The 26298-nt window shown below is 55.8% G+C and overlaps 2 protein-coding genes across 2 annotated transcripts; one reads left to right on the top strand and one right to left on the bottom strand.

The window, feature by feature from the left end:
• Nucleotides 1–885: 885 nt before the first annotated feature.
• On the top strand, nucleotides 886–15860 carry LOC133345477 (T-cell leukemia homeobox protein 2-like). Its single transcript, XM_061556240.1, has 3 exons — nucleotides 886–1599; nucleotides 13912–14149; nucleotides 14418–15860. The coding sequence occupies exons 1-3, from the start codon at nucleotides 1125–1127 to the stop codon at nucleotides 14668–14670; spliced, it is 966 nt and encodes a 321-aa protein (XP_061412224.1). The 5' UTR covers nucleotides 886–1124; the 3' UTR covers nucleotides 14671–15860.
• Nucleotides 15861–16353: 493 nt separating this feature from the next.
• POLL (DNA polymerase lambda) lies at nucleotides 16354–24814 on the bottom strand. The gene is made up of 9 exons (XM_061556208.1): nucleotides 24638–24814; nucleotides 21419–21891; nucleotides 20810–20971; nucleotides 20315–20578; nucleotides 19686–19859; nucleotides 18662–18790; nucleotides 18107–18275; nucleotides 17372–17578; nucleotides 16354–17155 (listed from the first exon to the last, which is right to left on the bottom strand). Exons 1-9 carry the CDS (start codon nucleotides 24756–24758, stop codon nucleotides 16998–17000), a joined length of 1857 nt encoding a protein of 618 aa, XP_061412192.1. The 5' UTR covers nucleotides 24759–24814; the 3' UTR covers nucleotides 16354–16997.
• Between the last annotated feature and the right edge of the window lie 1484 nt (nucleotides 24815–26298).

Genomic DNA, 26298 nt, shown 5'->3' with positions numbered 1-26298 from the left:
GTGCGCCAGGTGTCGCGCGCGTGAATGCGCGTGCACGCGGATAGTGGGGGGAGGGGGCGGAGCGGGGGGGGCTGTCACCGCTTCCCGCGCCTTTAAGATGATTAATCCGCATAATATCCACATTATAGCGGCGATCCATCACGTGCCGCTTTAATAAATAGACGCGGGGGGCGGGGGAAGGGACGAGCAGAGAGAGAGAGGGGGGGGGGGGCACGGGACCCGGGGAGGTGAAAGCGCGTGGGGGGGGGGCGCTGGGGGTTTGGTGAGGGGTGGAGGGGGGGTCCCCTGGAGGGAGTGGGGGGCGGCGGGGTGCTAATTGAGTGTGTGGGGTTCGCGGGGGGGGGGGGCACTCCAGACCTCGCTTCTCCGTGCGCGCGTCTCACCTGGGACCCGCGCAGGTGGATGTGGGGGTGAGGGGAGGGGCTGCGGGCTCGTTAGCGGGGGAGGGGAGGGGCAACGCGCGTGCGCCGCTCCTAATGAACGAGGAGTCGCGTCGCCGTTGATGATGAAAATGAAAACTCCCGAGCACGAGGAGGGGCGGGGGGGGGGTCAGTAACGGGGGGGGTGCGCGTGCACGAGGAGCCAATGGGGGCCTCTTAACCCGAGGAGCGGGGGGAGAATGGGGGCGGGAGACGGGGGGGGAGGGGCCTGTCCCCCCGCCTCCCCCCTCGACTACCCCCTCCCCCCACACTCGTGCACGCGCAAGGGGGACGCGCGCGCATCACTTTTTCCCGGGGACTCGGAGCGCGCGGAGCAGCGAGACCCTGAGACCGGGACAGGGCGAGGGAGGCCCCGGCGGACGGGGACCCGGACCCCGAGCCCCTGAGTCCTCCGGACCCCCCCCCCCCGAAACAACTCCCCCCCCCGAAACAACCCCCCTGGACCCCCGAAGCCCCTCTCCGTTGCCGTGCCGCAGATTCCGCACATCCTCTGATCCCGAGTCCCCGCACGCTCGAGGTGCCGGACCTCGATCCTCGGATTCTGTCTTTGCAGCCGTCCCGGACCCTTTCACCCTTGAGGCACGGACCCCGGCACCGGGGACCCCCCTGAACCCCCGAGTCCCCGGGCTCCCCCGGACTTCTCGTATCCCCGAGCCGGGCGCGTCCCCTCTCCCCTGGGGGGCCATGGAGTCGGAATCCCTGAGCCACCCGAGCCCCGCGTCCCCGCAGCCAGAACCCATCAGCTTCGGCATCGACCAGATCCTGGGAGGGGGAACCCCGACGGGAGGGGACCCGACCCCTACGGCGCGGGGCCCTTGCGACCACGCCGAGCTGCTGCTGAGCCCGATGGTCCACGGGGCGGCGGGGGGATACGGGGCCCTCTCGCCCCCCGCGTTCGGCCCCTACAGCCCCGCGCAGCACCACGCGTTCCCGCACCACCCCTCCCAGCAGCAGCACCACCACCACCACCAGCACCCCGGAATACCGCCTGGGTGCCACTTCGGGGTCCAGGGCGCGGGGGCCGGGCTCATCCGGGTGCCCGCGCACCGCCCCCTCGCCGCGGGGATCCCCGGCGGCGGCGGTCCCCTGGGGCACGGCATCGCCCTGCCCTTCCCGTGGATGGAGTCGAACCGGAGATTCGTGAAGGAGCGGCTGAGCGGTGAGACACGAGATCACACGAGCCCTTGTCGTCATCGGCAGCAGTAGCAGCAGCAACAACCATGGCCGATCCGCTGCTGGATGAAGGCCCGAACAAAGCCGCCGCCACCACCGCTGTCACCTCTCACGATCACGCGATGTTTCATAATAATAATGATGATGATTCACCCAGTACCTGCGCCACAGATCATTTCACCGCTCCATCTCCCGTGGCGGTCCCGCTTTCGGAACGCGTTCCATTCCTCGCCTGCCACCCCGCCACTCTCCTCCACCGTCACCCAGCGCCGTCCCGTGGGGGGCCACTGAACTCGTCACCTGCCCTCTGATCTCCGCGTCCCGCCTCTACCCCCCGCCGCCCTCTCCCTGGCTGATTGTTTGCACGCTCCCGTCTCTCCCGTCTCTCCCGACTGCTGCTTCTTCTCTGCGCACTATTTATTATTCTCTTGCTCGAGGTCGCTCTTCCGCCCGTGTCCGTTCGCGACCGCCTGCGTCGCTCGTCCACAACGCGCGCGCCACCGGGGGATGTCTCCGCAGCCGGCACACCACATCCTGTGTACATCTGCGGCTCTCTGTGGCCAAGTGCTGCCCTGTACCTAACGCTGTGCCCCCTTACTCCAGTCGGTGTACCAGAGGCACGGACGGTATTCGGCGGTACATTAACCTCCCCCCCCCGTGTGTGTGACGCGCGTTACAAACACGGATTACCTACACTCGTTACACACACGAGTCACACACACACACGTTACACACACACACACTCGTTACACACACGAGTTACACACACACACACGTTACACACACGCGTAACACACACACACACGTTACACACACACACACACGTTACACACACGCGTAACACACACACACACGTTACACACACACACACTCGTTACACACACGCGTTACACACACACACACGTTACACACACACACACTCGTTACACACACGAGTTACACACACACACACGTTACACACACGCGTAACACACACACGTTACACACACACACACACGTTACACACACGCGTAACACACACACACGTTACACACCACACACACTCGTTACACACACGCGTAACACACACACACGTTACACACACACACACTCGTTACACACACGAGTCACACACACACACGTTACACACACGAGTTACACACACACACGTTACACACACACACACTCGTTACACACACGCGTTACACACACACACACGTTTACACACACGCGTAACACACACACACACGTTACACACACACACACACGTTACACACGCGCGTAACACACACACCACACCTTACACACACACACACTCGTTACACACACGCGTAACACACACACACACGTTACACACACACCACACACGTTACACACACGCGTAACACACACACGTTACACACACACGCGTTACACACACACACACATTACACACACGCGTAACACACACACGCGTAACACACACACGTTACACACACACACACGTTACACACACGCGTAACACACACACACGTTACACACACACACGTTACGCACACACGCGCGTTACACACACGCGTAACACACACACACGTTACACACACACACACGTTACACACACGCGCGTTACACACACGTTACACACACGCGCGTTACACACACGCGCGTCTTCTCTCAACTCTACTCGCCACGTGTCACCAACCCCACAAGCGACCCGCGTGGTAAGGTCAAATAAGCTCCCCCCCCCACCCGACCGACAGCTTTGAGAGCACTTTCATCCAGCAGTGGATTGATGAAGGCCTTTGCATTACTAATACAATATATCACACACCGTGTCGGACACAAGACAAAGGTCCCCCGTATAGCCTTCCACAGACTGTTGGGGCAAGTGCTGCTCGCGAGCAAATCGTCCGCGCCAATGTAGCGGACACCATTGTGGGTTGCGATGATGATCGTGAACGTGTCCGATGCTTACGCATTATGCTGCCGTTGTATATGCCGAAGACACACACTGGGTATACTTAGCATATACTGTGTATATATACTGTGTGTATACTGTGTGTATATATAAACTGTGTGTGTATACTGTGTGTATATATAAACTGTATATATATATATACCACCACACGTGTAGTGCATTGCAAAGAGACAAATGTCGCCACGTGCAGCCTTGCACAGACTGTTGGGTCAAGTGCTGAGTGCTGTTCGCGAGCTGCACTGTGCCACGTGAGAGGCTGGGTGAGCAGCACCACGCCCGGCCGCCTTTGTCTCCCCACGTAGCTGATGCTTTATACACTGCACCAGATACTCATTTAAAGGCAGATCGACCTAGAGGAGGCCCCAGGGCCGCTGTTGTTTATTGGTCGTGAGCAGGAATCGAAATCGGATCGCCGTATTGGTAGCGCGATGCGCTAACCACTACGCCACCGCTCCTCGCACGTGTATACACGTATATATGTAAACGCACACAAGCGCGTAATGTGGCTGTGTATGGATGATGTGTTTTGTATATTTGTGCGTGCGCATGTTTTGTATATGAGTATTTGTATGTGTATATGTGTGTATATGTGTGTGTGTATATGTGTGTGTGTGTGGGGGGAGCGGTAGTGTAGCGGGTAACGTGCTGCGCTATGAACTCGGCGACCCGCGTTCGATTCCCGCTCACAGCCGTCGTGTGCCGTGCCGGCCTTCATAGGTGCTCGCTAACAGCACTTGCCCCAACAGTCTGTGAAAGGCTATACGGGGGATCTTTGTGTGTGCAATGTGTAGAGGCGCGGTAGTGTATGAGTTAGCGCGCTGCGCTACGAACTCATCGACCCAAGTTCGATTCCTTCTCCCGGCCAACACCAACACCAGTGACGATTATCTGAACCGGTTCCGGGCCTCCCCTAGGTCGACCCGGCCTCAAATGAGCACTTGGTACAGCGTACTAACCTCGCTACTGGGGATACAAAGGCGGTCGGTGTCTGGCCACCCACCACCTCGTGTGCCGTGCCGGCCTTTATAGGCGGCCGCTAACAGCACTTGCCCCAAACGGATCTTTATATTTGTAATGTGGGCATGTGTGTGTATATAATTAAATGTGTACATGCAGTTTCGTGTGTACCGTAATGTCGATGGAAAGGCAACGGAATTACATAATTAATAAAATGCAGCAATTATCGATTTCGTAATTAGGGCTTTTACAGTTTACCATTGTTCTTTCAGAACACTCACACGCACGCGTACACACACACGCATAATGAATGCAACATAACTCGATACATTCATTACGAAACGGAGTCAAATCTATCGGCAGCGTTCATCGCCTCTGCTGCATTGCTCTCGTGTATTTCCGTTGTAGTATATACACATGTGTGTATATGCAGTGTATATGCAATATATATACTGTTTGTGTATATGTGTGTATACAGTATATATACTGTGTAAATATGTGTGTATACAATATATACTATGTGTGGTTATATGGAAGTGTGAGCGCGTGTGTAAATGTTGTCATGTTAGTGGTGTTGTGGAGAGGCCTGGTGGCTCCGAACCCGGCGGCCCCGAGTTCGAAACCCGCTCAAGGCCAGAGAATATTTCAACGGCTCCGTGGTCCTTGTGCTGTGTGGGGGTTGTGTTAACACGAAGGGCTGGGGAGACAAAGGCGGGTGGGGCGTGGTTGCTGCTCACGCTGTGCCCACATCGGTGCCCCTCGGTCAGGGCACTTGCCGCAGCAGTCTGGTATGAAGGAGGATGTTGTCACGGGGGGAGATCTTCATCTTTGTAATTCTCTAATTCAAGGTTATTACGATTTATCCGCCACTCTTTATTGTTGTTGTCATTATCGGCGACAGCTGCAGGGGCGCCGCGAAATTTCCCATTCACCCGCGACGTCTTTCTGACGACAATCCGCGATGTCTCTCCGCGACTTGACCCACAACACGCGGAGCGGCAGCGGATTCCGAAAATCCTTCACGATTCTGAATCGCGGACAAGAGGAGTCGCCGCCTGGCACATTCATCCAATAATCCGCGAGGGGGTTATCCGCGATTTTATTTCGTTTGTTCCCCCTCCTCCCCGCGGATAAGAGGAGTAAAATCGCAGATAACGCGGATTATAGGATGATCTGCAGCGATATGTGTTACCCCCCCCCCCATCCTATATCACCGCAGAACACATGTTTGTTCTAACTGCGCCCTTTATCCCGCCATGTCACCGCAGAACCGAGGCAGGCAGGCAGACGTGGTGGAGACACTCATCTTCTTGGTTCTTTCGGTAAAGTCGCGTCGAAGGGAAATTATAAAATAATAAAAAATAAATTGATGAATCCCTGCAGTCACGAAAGGTTGAAATCGTAGTTTTTATTTTATTTACCGAAAGCACCAAATAATATGAATTCCTGCAGTCACGAAAGCTTTTAATCAAAAGTATTATTATCCTTTCGATTTAAAGCTTTCGTGACTACAGGGATTAATCTTCTTGGTTCTTTCGGTAAAGTCACGTAGAAGGGAATTAATATAATAAAACGTCGGCCACAACACAAGCAGCCGTCCTCAGGTGAAGAACAGAGCTGTCGGAAAGATAGCGTCTGTCTTTTTTATATGTTTTATTTTTATTATTTTATTACTTCCCTTCTACGTGACTTTACCGAAAGAACCAAGAATATGAATCCCTGCAGTCACGAAAGCTTTAAATCGAAAGGAGACATTTATGTCACGGGATCCGTTGTCGTGGGCTCCAGTGGGAATGAATGAACGAACGCCGCAGGGAATGATTGAAACGCCTAAAAAGACAAGGGGCGCTCACCGGGGCTCGAGATAAACCGCGGCCCGGCCCAAGAGGGTTCACGGTTCGACCTTCAGCGGCCGCCCTAGTCATTGCCGCGGGCTGCGTGGATGAAACAGTGCTTTACTCACAGAGGACGTTAAAGAGTCCGTGAGGTCATTCTGCAAGAGTTGGGCAAGTGTGCACCGGTGTCAAGATCCACATTTGCCACCGTTTTTTTCTTCATATATTTAAATTTACACCACAAATTAATCGTTTGGAAAGTACACACACAGAAGCAATCGTCGGCCCCCCTTACTGGAAAAAAATATTTGACCAGACCTCCCCTCCTCACAATCAGTAAACAACACAATCAGTAAACAATCAGTAAACAATCAGTAAACAACACAATCCGTAAACAACACAATTAGCCAACACAAAACACACCAAGCGACGTACATCTCAAATGCCATGCTGCACGGCCTGACAGAGCCCTGAGGCAGTGGTGGGACATTCCACATTGCTATGGCCGGGACGAGTCGATCCATAGAACAACCACTGACCGACCGACTAACCACAAAGTGGTACTCGTTTTATCGACTGAACGCAATCAACGCATCGTGTACAAGGACCAATACACACATCAGGGCTAGACAACACACAAGAAATAAACACAATTCGATGCAATTTTAACACAACAAACACACGTGACACACATCAACACATTCACGCGTACAGGCGCAATGCCAATCCACTGCTGGATGAGGACCTCCCCCCACGCGTGTGTGTCGAGGGGGGGTGTTTGACCATACTTCACCACGCTGGTCAGGTACAGATTGGTCAAGGTGGGGAGGAGCATAGAGTAGTGCAGCAGCACAATCTCACTGCCCTGCCCCTACCCCCCCTACTGCTCGCAACGTAACCACAACCACAAATTGGTACTCGATTTATCGACCGGATTGGTTGATTGAACACACGGTACACAGCGATTAATAATACAAAATATCTAAGCAGCCATTAACGTCTCCTTGACATCATCATCATCCGTCTCTCCGCATCAGTAGATTGGTTTATTTCACTCATCCCATCAGCCCCGCAGGCGGCCTTCTGGGAGTGTCGTCATCCAGCAGCACTTGCTTCTGGGAGTGTCGTCATTCCAGCAGCACTTGCTTCTGGGAGTGTCGTCATTCCAGCAGCACTTGCTTCTGGGAGTGTCGTCATTCCAGCAGCACTTGCTTCTGGGAGTGTCGTCATTCCAGCAGCACTTGCTTCTGGGAGTGTCGTCATCCAGCAGCACTTGCTTCTGGAGTGTCGTCATCCAGCAGCACTTGCTTCTGGGAGTGTCGTCATTCCAGCAGCACTTGCTTCTGGGAGTGTCGTCATTCCAGCAGCACTTGCTTCTGGGAGTGTCGTCATTCCAGCAGCACTTGCTTCTGGGAGTGTCGTCATTCCAGCAGCACTTGCTTCTGGGAGTGTCGTCATTCCAGCAGCACTTGCTTCTGGGAGTGTCGTCATTCCAGCAGCACTTGCTTCTGGGAGTGTCGTCATTCCAGCAGCACTTGCTTCTGGGAGTGTCGTCATTCCAGCAGCACTTGCTTCTGGGAGTGTCGTCATTCCAGCAGCACTTGCTTCTGGGAGTGTCGTCATTCCAGCAGCACTTGCTTCTGGGAGTGTCGTCATTCCAGCAGCACTTGCTTCTGGGAGTGTCGTCATTCCAGCAGCACTTGCTTCTGGGAGTGTCGTCATTCCAGCAGCACTTGCTTCTGGGAGTGTCGTCATTCCAGCAGCACTTGCTTCTGGGAGTGTCGTCATTCCAGCAGCACTTGCTTCTGGGAGTGTCGTCATTCCAGCAGCACTTGCTTCTGGGAGTGTCGTCATTCCAGCAGCACTTGCTTCTGGGAGTGTCGTCATTCCAGCAGCACTTGCTTCTGGGAGTGTCGTCATTCCAGCAGCACTTGCTTCTGGGAGTGTCGTCATTCCAGCAGCACTTGCTTCTGGACGAACAACACTGGACCGGTTCCGACATTCGGTGCCTCATCGGTCGAGTCGGGCTCGCTCGAACCAATGTTGGGTGAACTTCACGACGTTTTAGGCAAGGACCCTCTCGTTAACAAGTAGGGCCCTAGTTAAACGCAACATTAAATGTATACTGTAGAGTATTGTAATACACAACACGGAATCATCTACTGATGAGACCAGTCCCGAGTTTTCTTGAATCCATGTTGCTGAAACTCCGCACCCCCAGAAGGTCGTGGGGGCTGATGGGATGTGTCAAATTCCCCGGTTTGTCTTGGACGTGTACACGGACACGTGGAGACGGAATATGAGCTGATCTTCACACCGACGCTTGCGATGACTTTGTGTTACCGGCCTATATATAATACACAACACTTACATCAACGCGATTCCATACGATGTGAATTCAATTAAAACATAATCGAGGCATGAAAGGTGGAGCTAACGCGATACAATTAAACACTGCGCCACTTTGCGACGCTGGTTGTACTGCGCGTGGTAGCTACACTGTGTGTATTGCGGCAAGTTCGTGTGTTACGTACACAGCGTGAAAGTTTATTTTGCGTAGCCAGATAAGCACTCGGAATACCAGGATAGAGTGAGTCGCACTTGCAAATGGGTGGGTGGGTGAGTGAGTGGGTGGGTGAGTGTGTGAGTGAGTGGGTCGGTGGGTGAGTGAGTGGGTGAGTGATGCGATGGGTGAGTGGGTGGGTGAGTGATCCGATGGGTGAGTGGGTGGGTGAGTGGGATGTTGAGTTCAAGTTGACTTTGTGTAACCAGGTGGAGAACTCACGAGGCCAGAGTAGGAGACTTTTTATTTACGAGTGGCGGCCTGGGGCACGAAAACAACAACAAAGTACTGGAACAGCAAATAACGCAAATAGGAATAATGGGAGCAAACACCGCTGCGTCATGCGAAAATCTCAAACATTTCACATAAATCGATGTAAAAAATTGCGGCTACATTCCAAGTGGCCCGCAGCTCTGCGTGGTGTGTCTATGCGTGTTGTTGTTGTGTCTATGCGTGGTGTTGTGTCTATGCGTGGTGTTGTTGTTGTGTCTATGCGTGGTGTTGTTGTTGTTGTGTCTATGCGTGGTGTTGTTGTTGTTGTGTCTATGCGTGGTGTTGTGTCTATGCGTGGTGTTGTTGTTGTTGTGTCTATGCGTGTTGTTGTTGTTGTGTCTATGCGTGGTGTTGTTGTGTCTATGCGTGGTGTTGTTGTGTCTATGCGTGGTGTTGTTGTGTCTATGCGTGGTGTTGTTGTGTCTGTGCATGGTGTTGTTGTTGTGTCTAACTAGATGTACATGGTGTCTAACTAGTACACAGACACGCACTCTCATTGTGTACGGCACCGCTCTGTCAGGAAGAGCGGTGGCGCGATTATCTGAACCGGCCCTGGGTCTCCCCTAGGTCGACTCAACTTTAAACATCGCCACTGGGGAGACAAAGGCGGCCAGGCGTGGTGCTGGCCACCCACCCCCTCGCGTGCCGTGCCGGCCTTCATAGGTGCAGCTACACTTGCCCCTATAGTCTGTTTAGGCTACACGGGGGATCTTTGTATGTTGTTATGTGCAGCGTGTTGTGTGTAACAGTGCAGTGCTCTGTTACGTATGTAGTGCTGAACTTTACGCGGACAACTTTTTACTTTTCTGTCGTCACTTTATTTGTCCAACACAGCACATTTCGCCGCCACCCTTTAACGCGTTCTCCGCTTGCTCCGTTCCTCCCTCTCTCTCTCCGTCTCTCCCGACTCCCCTCTCTGCTTCCCCGTCCCACTCCAGCCGTCACTCTCTCTCGGCTTCTCCGTCTCACTCCGACTGTCGCTCTCTCTCGGCTTCTCCGTCTCACTCCGACTGTCGCTCTCTCTCGGCTTCTCCGTCTCACTCCGACTGTCGCTCTCTCTCGGCTTCTCCGTCTCACTCCGACTGTCGCTCTCTCTCGGCTTCTCCGTCTCACTCCGACTGTCGCTCTCTCTCGGCTTCTCCGTCTCACTCCGACTGTCGCTCTCTCTCGGCTTCTCCGTCTCACTCCGACTGTCGCTCTCTCTCGGCTTCTCCGTCTCACTCCGACTGTCGCTCTCTCTCGGCTTCTCCGTCTCACTCCGACTGTCGCTCTCTCTCGGCTTCTCCGTCTCACTCCGACTGTCGCTCTCTCTCGGCTTCTCTGTCTCACTCCGACTGTCGCTCTCTCTCGGCTTCTCCGTCTCACTCCGACTGTCGCTCTCTCTCGGCTTCTCTGTCTCACTCCGACTGTCGCTCTCTCTCGGCTTCTCCGTCTCACTCCGACTGTCGCTCTCTCTCGGCTTCTCCGTCTCACTCCGACTGTCGCTCTCTCTCGGCTTCTCCGTCTCACTCCGACTGTCGCTCTCTCTCGGCTTCTCCGTCTCACTCCGACTGTCGCTCTCTCTCGGCTTCTACGTCTCACTCCGACTGTCGCTCTCTCTCGGCTTCTCCGTCTCACTCCGACTGTCGCTCTCTCTCGGCTTCTCCGTCTCACTCCGACTGTCGCTCTCTCTCGGCTTCTCCGTCTCACTCCGACTGTCGCTCTCTCTCGGCTTCTCCGTCTCACTCCGACTGTCGCTCTCTCTCGGCTTCTCCGTCTCACTCCGACTGTCGCTCTCTCTCGGCTTCTCCGTCTCACTCCGACTGTCGCTCTCTCTCGGCTTCTACGTCTCACTCCGACTGTCGCTCTCTCTCGGCTTCTACGTCTCACTCCAGCCGTCACTCTCTCTCGGCTTCTCTGTCTCACTCCGACTGTCGCTCTCTCTCGGCTTCTCCGTCTCACTCCGACTGTCGCTCTTTCCCGGCTTCTCCGTCTCACTCCGACTGTCGCTCTCTCTCGGCTTCTCCGTCTCACTCCGACTGTCGCTCTTTCTCGGCTTCTCCGTCTCACTCCGACTGTCGCTCTCTCTCGGCTTCTACGTCTCACTCCGACTGTTGCTCTCGTTCAGCTTCTCCGTCTCTACTGCTACCCGATACGTCTTCTTCCACTCCACTGCTACTCTATACTTCTTCTTCCACTCCACTGCTACTCTATACTTCTTCTTTTACTCCACTGCTACTCTATACTTCTTCTTCCACTCCACTGCTACTCTATGATTCTTCTCTTCTGCCCCAACCGACTCCGTCCAGCTCCCAGCATAACTCCTCATCTTTCTCTGAAGCTCCCTTATTTATCCCCCTCCTCATTAATTCCCAATTCATTAGTTGGTGTCCCCCCTAACGCCCCGCGCCCCCGGCCCCCGCTGCCACCTGTCTCTATTACCAGACTTGGAGGCGCCACCTTGTACTCAACAACAACTCCCGGCCAATCACTGCCCTGCCCCATAATTGCCCAACGGGCCCCAGCAACAGCAGTAGCATGTCCCCATTCGACCCACTGTCCCCAACCCGCACGTGTGTACAATTGCCCCCCTTGGCGCGCGTTAAACCACCACAAGTAGAGTGCATAGCGATGGGCACGTTGTGTGTCGTGTTGTGTACACTGTGTCGCGTTGTGTACACTGTGTTGTGTTTACAGTCCTGCTGTTACCTCATGGTGTTTAAACTGCGTTGTTGTGTTTACTTTGTTGTGTATACGGCACTGTGTGTGTGGTGTACCGTTGCGTTGCACAGTCATCATCATTACAGGGTCGATAAAACTAGTACCACGTCTGTGTGTGTCTTGTGTTTGCATGTCGCGTCTAACGGCTGCGTTGTGTTTCGTGTGATGGGTTGAATTGTATCCATCTGGCGATGTTGTTGCTGTTTACTGTAGTGTCTAGCACAACATTGCGGTTACATTGTATGGTGCAGTGTGCATGACGCGTCATTGTGTTGTTGTTGTGTTGTTGTTGTGGTGGTGGTGACATTGCAGGGAGTAGGGAACTGTGACGTAAACAGGGTGCCGGGCCTCGTGGACTGCATAGAGTACTGTAGTGTACTGTAGTGCATAGTGTACTGTAGTGTACTGTATAGAGTACTGTAGTAGACTGTAGTGTACTGTACAGAGTACTGTAGTGTACTGTATAGAGTACTGTATAGAGTACTGTAGTGGCCTGCAATGTACTGTATAGGGTACTGTACTGCATAGAGTACTGTAGTGTACTGTATAGAGTACTGTAGTGAACTGTAATGTACTGTATAGTGTACTGTAGTGGACTGTGGTGTACTGTATAGAGTACTGTAGTAGACTGTAGTGTACTGTATAGTGTACTGTAGTGTACTGTATAGAGTACTGTAGTGAACTGTAATGTACTGTATAGTGTACTGTAGTGGACTGTGGTGTACTGTATAGAGTACTGTAGTAGACTGTAGTGTACTGTATAGAGTACTGTAGTGTACTGTCAGTGCAGGACACACGTGACCGCTTGACCCTCCCTAAATATGAACGCCTCATACCCCCCCCACTCCCCCGCCCCCCTCCCTCTCTGCCGCCCTTCGCCTCCTGCACCCCCCCCATGAACATCGCTTTGAGATCGCGCAATACAGAAAACACGGCTTATGTGCTCTGAAGAAGGGTCATTGCCCGAAACGTCGCCTATTTTCCTTTCAAGGCCACGCACGCATACGCCCGCGCGGTGCTGCTATTGATGAACACGTCGAGTTTCATTTCCATATCAAGAAACAAATCATCATCATCGTCGCTACTCACGTGGCAGCTGCCTGTGGAGGCAGCAGCGAGGGATTGGTGGATCACCTCGACAGATGATGTTGTGAAGCTCCCTCCTCGCCATGGGTGGGCGTCGGGCAAGAGCCGTGACCCTGGCTCGCCAGGAGAGGGCGGTACAGCAGAGTGTGGACTCATCGCCATCTGTTTCCATCTGTACGCGGGTGGCGGGTGCAGCGTTGTTGCGACCTCGCGCACGGCGTGGGTCGTCTCCGGGCGCTCCGCTTCCCTCCTCCCACGTGGACAATAAACACGACGCCTCGTCGTCGTTGACGGGCTGCAAACTTCTTAAGATAAAACCCAATGCAGGCAGGACCCTCCTCAAAAACGAGTTAACTAAATAAAAAATAATTGTATTTTACCAGGCAAGCTCCGCTAAGCTGCAAAGTTCTTTGCCAGAAGCGAGCTGGCCACAAGTGACAGCTCGGCGACGAGGATTGTCACGTGGCAATTTACAGCAGCAGCAGCAGCCGAAGAATACTCGAGACACCCGTGTCCACGACTCACGGTGGCTCTCCTCGATTTCAAAACAAATCATTACCCCCTCCCCTTTAACCCCGTGGTCGCGTGCATTATTTCCCTGGGTCCTCCGCTCTTTCCTTCCACATTTAGAAACATTGAGATAATTTAAAGTGATTTTGGTGTCAGAAATGTCCAAATGATGGGCCACTTTGTTGAGATATCATTTGTGGCCAAGTGGCTTCTGGAAAATAATACCAGAGTGGGCTTTGCCTGCTAGGATGGGGATGGTTTAGTTGTATGTGTCTGGGCGATTTGTTTACATTGTACTTTGCACCACGAATCGTGTTTGTTGTTGTAAACCTTCTTACCCGCCCCCCTTCTGGACATGTCAAAAAGAGCTTCATGGCTCATCGGATTCCTCCAGGATAAATATTCCGATTCTGAATTCCCCCCCCCCCCCCCCATCAGCCGCCCTGGCCCCGCTGTCGGTGCCCCGCCGCGTGGGCCACCCGTACCAGAACCGCACGCCGCCCAAGCGCAAGAAGCCGCGCACCTCCTTCTCGCGCCTGCAGGTGTGCGAGCTGGAGAAGCGCTTCCATCGGCAGAAGTACCTCGCCTCCGCCGAGCGCGCCGCCCTCGCCAAGGGCCTCAAGATGACCGACGCGCAGGTCAAAACGTGGTTCCAGAATCGGCGCACCAAATGGAGGTGCGTGTGGGGGGGGGGGTGCGTGGATGACGAGAAGAATCTGATGAATAAAGATTTTGATGCGAGGAGTGCGGGGCGTGGGGAGGGGGAAAGTAGGGGGCTCACTAATTCCTTCATCGTTCTCGTCCAATGTCCGTCTTGCGTGTGCACCCCAACTCTACTCCCACTGATTCTCTCTCCTCGATCCGCCCCCCCCAATTCCTATGCCGCCCCATGTCACCCTTTCACCCGCGCCCCCCATCTCCTCCGTGCGCACGCGGCGGCCCAGACGTCAGACGGCGGAGGAGCGCGAGGCCGAGAGGCAGCAGGCCAATCGGCTGCTGCTGCAGCTGCAGGCGGAGGTGCAGTTCCCCAAGGCGCTGCACGGGGGGGGAGGGGGGCCGCAGGGGGCCCGCGAGGGGGGCCCCGCCGACCGCGTCTGCCTTCACAACGCGTCGCTCTTCGCGCTGCAGAACCTCCAGCCCTGGGCCGAGGAGCAGGGGGAGATCGCGCCCGTCGCCTCCCTCGCCTCCGCTCTCTAGCGGGACCCCCGCGGGGCCCTGGAGGGGGGTCCCCGCCCCCCCTTCCCCCCCCCATATTCTCATGGGGGCCCTGTCCCTCCGACTGACCCTGCCTCTCCCTCTCGTGAAGGCCCCGACCCTGTCTCTCCCTTATTGCCCCCCCTCCCTGACCATCTCAAGCCTCCCTTCCCTGGGGGCCCCAGACCCTCCCACTGACCCTGCCTCTCACTCCCTGGGGGGCCCCATCACCCTCCCGCCAACCCCCACCCCCAAGGCCCCTGTGACCCTCCCACCTCCAGGACGGCCCCCGCACCCCGAGCGAGCTGCGGTGACGGAGGGAGCTGTAAATAGTGGTGTATGTACTGTACATGTGTGATCGTGAGATTTGTTTTAGGGGGGCGGTGGGGGGGACGGTGGGGGGGGGGGGCGTTTTATGAGAACAAGAAATCGAACTTTAAACGGGAATCGGAGAAGTGGAAGGAACGGGGGGAGACACGAGGAGCCACACGAGCCGCAACAACCACGGCAACCGCACCGAGCGCCGGCGGTGCGACCGCCAACCCGGTCCCCACGTGCTGGAGGGTGGTGGCCCGGGGTGCCGGGTACCGCCCTGCGCCACCAACGGCACGACGCAACTCGACCGCAGCGGCTCGACCGCGGGATCGTGACAACCCGCACCGGGTCAACCCCCGTGGAACTTGCGTGGAGTCGACAGCACCAACAACAACCATTGCAGAGCACGCCACAACCGCAGAGCACGCCACAGCCGCACCGACTCGAGCAAAACCCGGCTCCACCACGGGGACCGCCCCGAGGATGGCGAGGATGGGGGGTGGGGGGACGAACTCCGTAACCCTGGCGATGCCGTGTGTCTGTACCGCGTTCTCGCGTCGTCGTTGTCACCGTCGTCGTTGTTGCCGCCGTCGTCGCCGTCGTCATCGTGATGGTGCTGCCTCTGCCGCTGGGTTGCACCGCTGGGGGTGACGCTGACCGTGACAGTCTGACCAGAACCCCACCCCCCCCCCTCCCAGCTCGGCCCTGATTTTAGGTTTCACCCAGACTCCAACCCGACAACCCCACATCCTGCCCCCCTCAACCCTGACTTCTGACTTCTGACCTGACCTTTGACCGGGACCTCTGGCATGTGGGGTCATGCGGAGCTGCGATGAATTTGGCAGCGGCGAAACCAGAAGCGTGAATAAAAGGGGACCGACGCGGACCCAGGTGGTGAAGGCGGCTCTGTGTGCACGCACACAAACACACACCTGTACCTAGCCATGTACACAGACATACAATGACCCCCCCCCCTCCGCCCCTCCTGTATAACCTTTGGGGTAAGTGCTTTTCGCGAGTAGCACTTATGAACGTGGGTGGCCTACGCTATGCCCGGCCGCCTTTATCTCCCCAGGGATGATGGTTACACACAACACCAGTATATTCGTATTAAGGCTGAACTGACCTAGGGTAAGGCCCAGCACTGGTTCAAGATATTCGTCACCAATTTTGGTCACGAGCGGGAATCGAACTCGAGGTCGGCGGGTTTGCAGTGGAGTGCAACAACCACTGCGTCACCGACCCCCACTGTCCACAAATGTGCGTACACGTTCATCTGAACGTGGAAACAGACACAGCCTTGTGTACTCACAAGTGCGAGTTATAGGTGCTTAATTTTTAAACTTATTTGTTCAATTTGAAAAAAACTGCTTTTGGGGCTCATGTTTTTATTTTTGCAAGATAATCTTGGTATTTTTTACCGTCCCTAAGTAAACTCAACATGATTACAATTTTTAGATTTTAAAAATGTACTTTGGGTAATATCTGTAAGCAAGGCCCGGTGAATGTGTGTGCTTCATCGGCGCTTTGTAGTTTTAGCACGCACGGAGTCTCCATGGTTGGGTTATATCACCCATCAATCATCATTATAAGAACGACGATGTTTCACGTGAAGTGTGGATACAGTTACGAGACGTGCGAGCACCCGACCGGGCATGAGAGGTGGACATCAACAGAACCCGCGGGGCAAAGTGAACCACAGGCACATGGACACAACCACCTCACCACACCACTACGCCGTATCACTCCGCCCAACACGCCGGCAACCACACCGACCATACGACGCCAGGACCACGACCGCACCACCGTGCGGTAGCAACGCCACACATGCACCGCTAACTGCACCTCCCATTAGCACTGTCGGCTACGTACGGTTGGAGAGAAGTTCAACATACATGCGGTACAGCACCACGTGTCCCACGTGCGTCACGGCGTCTATCCCCAGCACATCCTCACATGTCCCCCCGCGTCTCCCCATCCCCCCCCCCACCCCCCCCCCCCCGTGCGTGTCCGTGTCACCAGTCGCGCTCGTGCGGCTCCCGAAACGGGAGCTCCAGCAGCTCAAAGACGGAGCGTTCAGTCGGCGTCGCCAGCGCCACCCCCGCCCCCACCTTCCCCCCGCCCCCGCCCCTCGCCACCCCCGAACTCAGGGCGCGCTCCGATAGACTCATGCCTGCGTGGCAGAGGGAGGGACATGCGGGGGGACACGAGTCTGAGTGCGAGTGGATAAGTGGGTTAGCAGGTGAGTGTGTGGCTGGGTGTGTGAGCGGCTGTGTGGTTGAGTGGATGAGTGTGTGTAAGATCACACGAGGTGGCGGTAGACAAGCGAGCCTGTGGATGAGTGGAAGAGCGGGCGAGCGGGTGAACGGGCGAGTGAACGAGCGAGCACCTCGTGTGCGAGCCAACGCTCGCATGGAGCGATTGAAGTGCGCCGAGCCGGTGAAGTATAGCAGGGCGCACGCGAACTCGGCGTGCGGCACCGCGATGAGGTCGAGGCGGCGGTGCCGGGACGCGGGCCCCGGCAGACGACACACGCCCATGTACTTGTGCTGTGCGCCGCCCTCATCGTGCGACACCAGGTCATCCGTGAGGAAGCCTGCTCGCACAACGACAAAGGTCACATAGCCTCAACAGTGCTGTTAGCCAGAATAATTCCTGGCCGCCTTTGTCTCCCTACAGATCTTACCTGGCACTCATTTGAGGATGAGTTGATATCCAAACCAAGACTGGTTTGGATATTCGTCGCTGGTGTTGGCTGTGAGTGGGGATTGAACTCGGGTTGCTGGGTTTGTAGCGTAGCGCGCTGACCGCTGCTGCACTACTGCTCCAACAACAACAGCCGCCATTTGAACGCACAAGCATACATGTGCGCAAACACACACACACACACGTACATCCGCACGTAAAATCAGGTACACGCAGACCACACGTACACGCACCATCCGAGCTGCACTCGCAGGTGGCTGTGCTGCAAACGGTGGTGCAGATGATCCTAGTGCCACCGATTGTTCTAGTTCTCCGTGTGGTGTGTGTGGTAATGCTGGTGGTGCCGGGGGTGCATGGTTTGCGTGGTGGTACAAGCGGTGTCGGCTGTGGGTTGGCGGTGGAGCGGGGCGGGCGCTACCAGAGGCGTGCAGGCTGGCGAGGATGCGGGGCAGCACCAGGGCGTGCGAGCGCCCGTCGGGGTGGGTCACCAACACGTCCACGTCGCCGCACGAGCTCTTCCCGCGGCGGTAGGAGCCGCACGCCACGCACAGTAGCGCCGCGTCCACGGCGAGTGCCGCCGCGCACACCTAACCACGCCCACCGCCGCCACAACAACAACCGCACCGGCACACAAACACGGCAGCCACGATCACGGCGATACACAAACCACGACCGCCACAACCAACCACGATCCCTACAGAGCAGCGCTGCCTCTTCTACCACGGCAAGCGGTACCAACGCGCACACCTTACCGCACCAACCACGCAACAACGCGACACCTGCATTGACACACAAACCATGGTGACCACAAGCACTTCCAATCCATCAACCACGATAGCCTCCAATACACAAACCGCGGCAACCGGTAACAGCCACAACAACGAAAACTAAAACCACTACTAAATAAGAAAAAATGACACTGTACGCATGAATTATACAACGCGTTCCAACACTGTTATTTAACTGGCCTCACCGTGCGTTCGATGTCGTGGGCCTCTGCACGGGGCATGCGCAGTAGGAGGTCGTCGTAGTGACGGAGCCCGATCTGCTGCTGCCGCGTCAGCGTCGCTCGCGCCCGCACGTCGTCCAGCGTCCGCAGGCCCTGCTCGACAAAGACAAAGATCCCGCCTAATAGCCTTTAACGGACTGTTGCGGCAAGTGCTGTTACCGAGCGCCTATGAGGGCCGGCACAGCACACTCGGGCGTAGGTGGCCAACACCACACCCGGCCACCTTTGTATACCGAGTAGCGATGGTTACACACTGCACCATGTACTCATTTGAGACTGAGCCAACCTAAGGGAGGCCCAGGAAAGGTTCAGATAATTGTCACCGATGTTGGCCGGATCGCCGGGTTCGTAGTACAGAGCGCTAGCCAGTACACTAGAGCTCCCCATGCTCAACACACACACACGTGTGTACACGCGCATACACGTGTGTACACGCGCGTACACACGTGTGTACACACGCGTACACACGTGTGTACACGCGCGTACACACGTGTGTACACGCGCGTACACACGTGTGTCTGCGCACAAGCGTACACACGCAAACCCACTGGAACCTCGCACTGACCCCACCTCACATGCCAGCACCCCAACCCTGATACGAACAATGACCCCGCCAAATATGCAGCAACTCTAACCATCGCTATACAGGACTTTAAACCTTTAACATCCAACCACATTCGTCCTTCACACCCCACCACTCACCCTACCACACAAGTCCCTCACCCCACCATACACCCCATTGCAAAACGCACTAACCCCCCCCACTCACCCACCTCACATGCCGATACTGTGCCCCTAACCTTTAGCGCTGAACTTGCCAAACTCAGCAATGCCCGAAGCCTCGTCCTGCGTTAACCGCCCCCATCTCACACAATGGTGACCTAACCCTCATGCGCAAATACGTACCCCAACCTTGACCCGGCCTTGCGCGTTAGCCCCCACAACCGAATACCCAGACCCCCCCCCCCCACCACCACCCCCGTCGCACCTGCTGGTACCAGGCCTGCGCCGTCTTGCTGCCGACGCCCCAGATGTCGGTGAAGGTGGCGATGACGCCCACGCTGGGGTCCAGGTGCTGCAGCTGGCGCAGCTCCCCGCTCTGTGCGATCTCCGCCACCTTCTTGGCGAGGCGCTCTCCCACGCCCGGCAGCGCACACGCCTCCTGCGCACTCACATGCACGTACCAACACGCTCGCACGCGTTCACTTGTGCACACGTGAACAATGACAGCGGCGGGCACTGTTCACCGCTTAAAGTGGAGGCGATGTTGCCACGATGCTAGAGCCAGGCTAGGTGCACTTTGTACTTTGAGGCCATGTGAAGTCTTAAAGACTTGCTGGCAGGAGGGTTATGGGATAGGCAAAGGTGTCAACCGACTGCGATCACTTCGCTCCCCTACCCTCCGATCTTGCTGGAGGGCGACTACCTCCAACTGCCTAGTAGCGACCTTCACGAGCTTCCTCCACCGAGGCCGACCTTCGACACCTCTAGTACCAGCCATCGGCAAAGTCCACTCAGCTCCGCATCCTTCCGTATCGTATCCGCCCACCCCCTCGCAGGGACGCAGCACAAATACCCGCGGGTCGCGAGCATGGCGACGGGCGCCGAGTCGGGCACCTCGTACGTGGTGACGGGCCTGTGGTGGGCCTTGAGGGCGTTGATGGCCTTGCTGTAGCCCAGGGCGCGCCACCGGTCGCCCGTCTGCTGGTACGCACGCGCCAGCACATCCAGCTTGTCTGTGATGTGCGCATTGTGGTTAACGCGCTTGCGCTCCGACGACTCGGCGCACACCCAGCGGCCCAGCGACGCGGGCGCCGGCGCTGCGGACGCCCCGGGGTCCTGCCCGCTCGCAGCACCCGAGCGGACCTCGGCAGCGGCTGCCTGCGACCGGGGAAACGGGGACAAGTGCGGGGTCAGACAGGGTGTTGCGACCGACAGGCGCGAGTTCTACCCGATTCGCTTGCTCGCAGCCCTCGCCGGATCGATAATCATGGCGGTAACGTACAGCTCTTTGCCGATCCACTGTTGGATGAAGGCCTCGCCGCGTCATCCGCGACGGTTGTGTGACCCACCCGTTCCCACGCTGGTCATTGTTCGTTGGTGACCGGGTACCTGATCGGAGAGGTCCATGTGACCCGACGCCTCTGGTGGAGAGCTCCGACTGGCGCCTGTAAGCAGAGCCTCCATGTCGGTGGCGGTGACGGCACCAGCGCCGCTGGGCCTGGCTTCCTCCTCATTATCATCGTCGCTCGCACCTCCACCGCCTGTCTCCTCCTGCTGGGAAGGACGTGTCAGTGGTGGCTGAACATGTATTTTTTTACACTAGCGTGGTTACTTTGAATTACAGTTGCACTCTGATTGTAATTGACAGACGCAGATTGTAGACACTCGTGCACAGGGGTGGCCACACCACTAAGTTAACCACACCAGCTTAACCGCATACTAGCTATGCCGCTAGCACTAACCACCAACCAAAGTCAACCCGTTGCTACCTCTACCGCTAACCCTCATCACCCCTGACCATTGTCCATACCCAAACCTTAACTCAACCCACCCAAGTTACGCGTTCTGCTCTCGTTGCATGTCGGGTTTGGCCTGCCGCTGTCGGCACGGCCTCGAGCCAAATCTCGGGACCAGCAACGGCAACGGTGCCAGCGTCGGCGTGAACCTTCCCGATCCGATGCCCCCTCCGTGCGTGATTGGGGTCACCCCGCGACTCACGGCGGTGCGTGGCGGCGGCCCTGGCGGCGTAACCACGGCGGCGGCGGCCCCCCGCTCGACGGGACCCCCGCCCGGCGGGGTTCGGACCTCCCGGCCGTTACCGGCGAGCGGGGCCCCACTGCCCGCCGCCTCCTCGCGCGCCGGGAGATCGAGCCGGTAGGGCTCGGGGTCAAGCGCCTCGCCGGCCGCGACGCAATCGCTGAGCCAGGCGACGCGCACCACAACGGGCCGAGGTCCCCCGGCCGGCCACGCGCCAGCCCCGCCGGGCCCCGCCGCCGCGGCCTCCAGCAGACGCAGCAGCCGCTGGGGGGTGACGTCCTCGGCTACGAGGAGGTGGGTGAGCGCCGGGTCGGCGGGGTCTGGGGAGACGCGGCCTCCGTGGGCGCGGAGCCGCGACGCCAGCAGCTCGGCACGAGCGCGTCTCAGCCCGGCCGCGAGCACGCATGCGCGCACGGCCCGCAGAAAGGGGGGCGCTGTGACGGGGGGGGGGTAGCGGAATAGGGTTAGTGGGGGGAGTTGGTGCGGTTTGTGTATCGTGCATTCGGTGGGTGAGTGTTGGGTAGGGAAAGTGTGTGGAGTGCGGTGTAAGAAATGGTGAGTGTGGGGTTGGTTTAAGTGCGGTGTCAGTGTTGGGGTGTGTGGTGTGCGTGGTGATAGTAGTGGGGGGAGCGGTGGGGTGTGATGGATGAGTGCGGAGTGCATGTAGCACAAGTGAGCGGAGTGTGGTACCGATCGTGCTGATTTTGCTTGAACGCCTAGAATGCACGATTCCACCATAGACGGCACAGCTGGAGAGGGGCTCGCATCGATCTCTCTCACCGAGGAATCCTGCGTCAAGGTGATTTGAGAGACTAACGGCCAGAGATGAGAGGATTTTGAGGGGGCTATGCGGTGGTGATCCGCTGCCTGGTGGCTAGGAAAGGAGCCACGGATTTTTGGAGTTTAATAAGCGATGATTTAACCGAAACCGGTGCTGTAAGGCTGAGGTACAATTGTCAAGATTGAGTGGGCCCTGAGCAGAGGTTGAGAGTGGCGTGTGATTGAGTGTCATCAGCCGTGCCCCATCGGAGAGATGTAGACTGAGAATGCAGACCGAGAAAAGTAGAGGGGAGACCCAGGACGGATCCCTGAGGAACACCTGCAGCGGCCCATCGCGGTTTACCCCGTGTTCTCGTGCAGGGAAATTGAGTTTAGGGGTCCATACGGCGTGCAGCCGTTTCACTACGGGCAAAAAATAAAATGTCTATTTGTGTCTTTCCCTTGCGATGGGACTTTGCAGGATGAACGATGAGATGTATAAGGGGCACGGGGTGACCAATGAGTTCCCAATTGGTCTGTCCTCAGGTAGGGCGCTGATACGGGGTTGACAGCTATTCGACACGCACCTGAACATCTTCGGTGTCACCTTGGAGGGGAACTTGTCCAGTGAATTGGCGGGGGCCCTGACGGCCGCGGGTCGCGAGTTTACCACGGAACGGCTGTGAAGCGGTCCGCGTGTGGTGGGTACAGGGCGCGTGATCGTCTGTTCGGTGTGTACGGTGCGGTGTGTGTGTGGTGTGTGTGTGTGTGGTGTGTGTGTGTGTGGTGTGTGTGTGTGTGGTGTGTGTGTGTGTGGTGTGTGTGTGGTGTGTGTGTGTGGTGTGTGTGTGTGTGGTGTGTGTGGTGTGTGTGTGGTGTGTGTGTGTGTGGTGTGTGTGGTGTGTGTGTGTGTGGTGTGTGTGTGTGTGTGGTGTGTGTGTGTGTGTGGTGTGTGTGTGTGTGTGTGTGTGTGTGTGGTGTGTGTGTGGTGTGTGTGTGTGGTGTGTGTGTGGTGTGTGTGTGTGGTGTGTGTGTGGTGGTGTGTGTGTGGTGTGTGTGTGTGGTGTGTGTGTGTGTGGTGTGTGTGTGGTGTGTGTGTGTGGTGTGTGTGTGGTGTGTGTGTGTGGTGTGTGTGTGGTGTGTGTGTGTGTGTGTGTGTGGTGTGTGTGTGTGGTGTGTGTGTGGTGTGTGTGTGTGGTGTGTGTGTGTGTGTGTGTGTGTGTGTGTGGTGTGTGTGTGGTGTGTGTGTGTGGTGTGTGTGTGTGGTGTGTGTGTGGTGTGTGTGTGGTGTGTGTGTGTGTGGTGTGTGTGTGTGGTGTGTGTGTGTGGTGTGTGTGTGTGTGGTGTGTGTGTGTGTGTGTGGTGTGTGTGTGTGTGGTGTGTGTGTGTGGTGTGTGTGTGGTGTGTGTGTGGTGTGTGTGTGTGGTGTGTGTGTGTGTGGTGTGTGTGTGGTGTGTGTGTGGTGTGGTGTGTGTGTGTGTGTGTGGTGTGTGTGTGTGTGTGTGTGTGTGTGTGTGTGTGTGGTGGTGTGTGTGTGTGTGGTGTGTGTGTGTGTGGTGTGTGTGTGGTGTGTGTGTGTGTGGTGTGTGTGTGGTGTGTGTGTGTGTGTGGTGTGTGTGTGTGGTGTGTGTACGGTGCGGTGTGTGTGTGGTGTGTGTGTGTGGTGTGTGTGTGTGGTGTGTGTGTGGTGTGTGTGTGTGTGGTGTGTGTGTGGTGTGTGTGTGTGTGGTGTGTGTGTGGTGAGTGGGGCGTGTGTAGTGTAGTGAGTGTGGTGAGTGTAGTGTGGTGAGTGTAGTGTGGTGAGTGTGGTGAGTGTAGCGTGGTGAGTGTAGTGTGATGAGTGTGGTGAGTGTAGCGTGGTGAGTGTAGTGTGTTGAGTGTAGTGTGGTGAGCGTGGTGAGTGTAGTGCAGCATGTGTAGTGTGGTGAGTGTGGTGAGTGTAGTGTGGTGAGTGGTGAGTGTAGTGCAGCATGTGTAGTGTGGTGAGTGCAGCATGTGTAGTTGGTGAGTGTGGTGAGTGTAGTGTGGTGAGTGTAGTGTGGTAAGTGTGGTGAGTGTAGTGCAGCATGTGTAGTGTGGTGAGTGCAGCATGTGTAGTTGGTGAGTGTAGTGAGTGTAGTGTGGTGAGTGTGGTGAGTGTAGTGCAGCATGTGTAGTGTGGTGAGTGCAGCATGTGTAGTTGGTGAGTGTGGTGAGTGTAGCGTGGTGAGTGTAGTGAGTGTAGTGTGGTGAGTGCAGCATGTGTAGTTGGTGAGTGTGGTGAGTGTAGTGTGGTGAGTGTAGTGTGGTGAGTGTAGTGAGTGTAGTGTGGTGAGTGCAGCATGTGTAGTGTGGTGAGTGTGGTGAGTGTAGTGAGTGTAGTGTGGTGAGTGTAGTGAGTGTAGTGTGGTGAGCGTGCTGTGGTTCACGCTGCATGCTCACCACCTCCCTCCTCCCCCTCTCCGCGGTTTCTCTTCTCGTCTCTCGGCGGCGCCGCCGTGGCCGCTGTGGCCGCGCGTCGCTTCACCTTGGCGAAGGCCTTGGTGACCCCGCGGGGCTCCATGACGATACCCGTGGGGGTACCCGGGGGGGGGGGGGGTACCCAGGGGGGGGGTACCCGTGGGGTACTCGGTAGCCGTGGGGGTACCCGGGAGGCGAGAGCGCGATCCGTCAGGACGGATGACACTGGCCCGCGTGACGTCACCCCGGCACTGTAAACAGTTCGACGAATCAGGTGACGTCACTGATACGATGTTGCCGGTGCATGACGTCAGCCGTAACGGGCCGTGAATGAAATGGGCGATGACGTCACAGCGAACTTGCTTTGGCGCTGATTCAGATAGAATTACGTCACCGATGAATATTGGCGGTGATTAACAAATACAGGAACAACAAACTCAATAATGTCATTGTGTGTGGTCTTATACAAAATATATAGACGACGTTTCGAGAAACGGCCCATCATAAGGTTGAGCTGAAGGGCTATTTCCCGAAACGTCGCCTCAATATCCTCTTCTTTGGTTCTTTCGGTAAATTCACGTAGATAGAAAAAATAATTTAAAAAAATAAAATAAGAACTACGACGCTTTTTAAATCTTTTATATTAAGTTCGCGTGCTTGCTTGCTTGCTTAGGACCGTGCAAATCTTTCGGTCGTTTTTTAACCCACTTCCCGTGATCCAATCGAGCTGACATTTTCCACACAGACTCGTTGTGCCAGACAATTATTGTTCGTGAAAAAAAATTCCCAAAATTGTACACTTTTTAGGCAAAAAAATGTATTTTACATATATTCAAATAGAACGCATTCATGGCTTTGGCTGAACATCATAGTGCAAGAGCCCAGAGCGTAACCCCTCCACAGGCCGTGGCGGAGTAGCGCAGTTGGTAGCGCCCTCGCTTCCCATGCCAAAGGTTGCGGGATCGATCCCCGCGTCCTCCACAGGCGAATATATTTTTAAATCCTTTATATTAAGTTCGCTTGCTTGCTTAGGATCGTGCAAATCTTTCGCTCGTTTTTTAACCCACTTCCCGTGATCAAATCGAGCTGACATTTTCCACACAGACTCGTTGTGTGCGACAATTAATTTTCGTGAAATTATTTTTCCAAAATTTTACACTGTTTAGGGAAAACAAATTAAATATTTTATTACCAATTGCTTAATACTGGCAGACAATCATCTGACCCATAGATTGCAGCCATCTCAAGCCAGAGGACGAGAGAACTCTAGCCGCCACGCATATAAAGGATTGAGAGTGAAAAACTTTGTTTTTACGGGTTTACTTGTTCCCTCCTAAAGACGGTCGCTTGTGTTGCGATCGAAACGTCGTAGTTTTATTTTATTTACCGAAATAACCAAAGAATATTAATTCCTGCAGTCACAAAAGTTGTCAGTCAATATTATCCTATTCTTGGTTCTTTCGGTAAAGTCACGTAGAAGGGAAATAATAAAATAATACAAATATAAAACAATAAAATTCTCACGACGTTTCGGCTGCAACACAAGCAATCATCGTCAGCTGTGAAATTCACAGCAAGGACATTTGAAACGTGAGAATTTTATTGTTTATATTTTTATCATTTTATTATTTCCCTTCCACGTG

Source organism: Lethenteron reissneri, chromosome 22 (assembly GCF_015708825.2).
Source record: "Lethenteron reissneri isolate LAM-NWPU_2019-01 chromosome 22, ASM1570882v1, whole genome shotgun sequence".
NCBI lineage: Eukaryota > Metazoa > Chordata > Hyperoartia > Petromyzontiformes > Petromyzontidae > Lethenteron > Lethenteron reissneri.
This window is presented reverse-complemented; position numbering and strand designations above follow the sequence as displayed.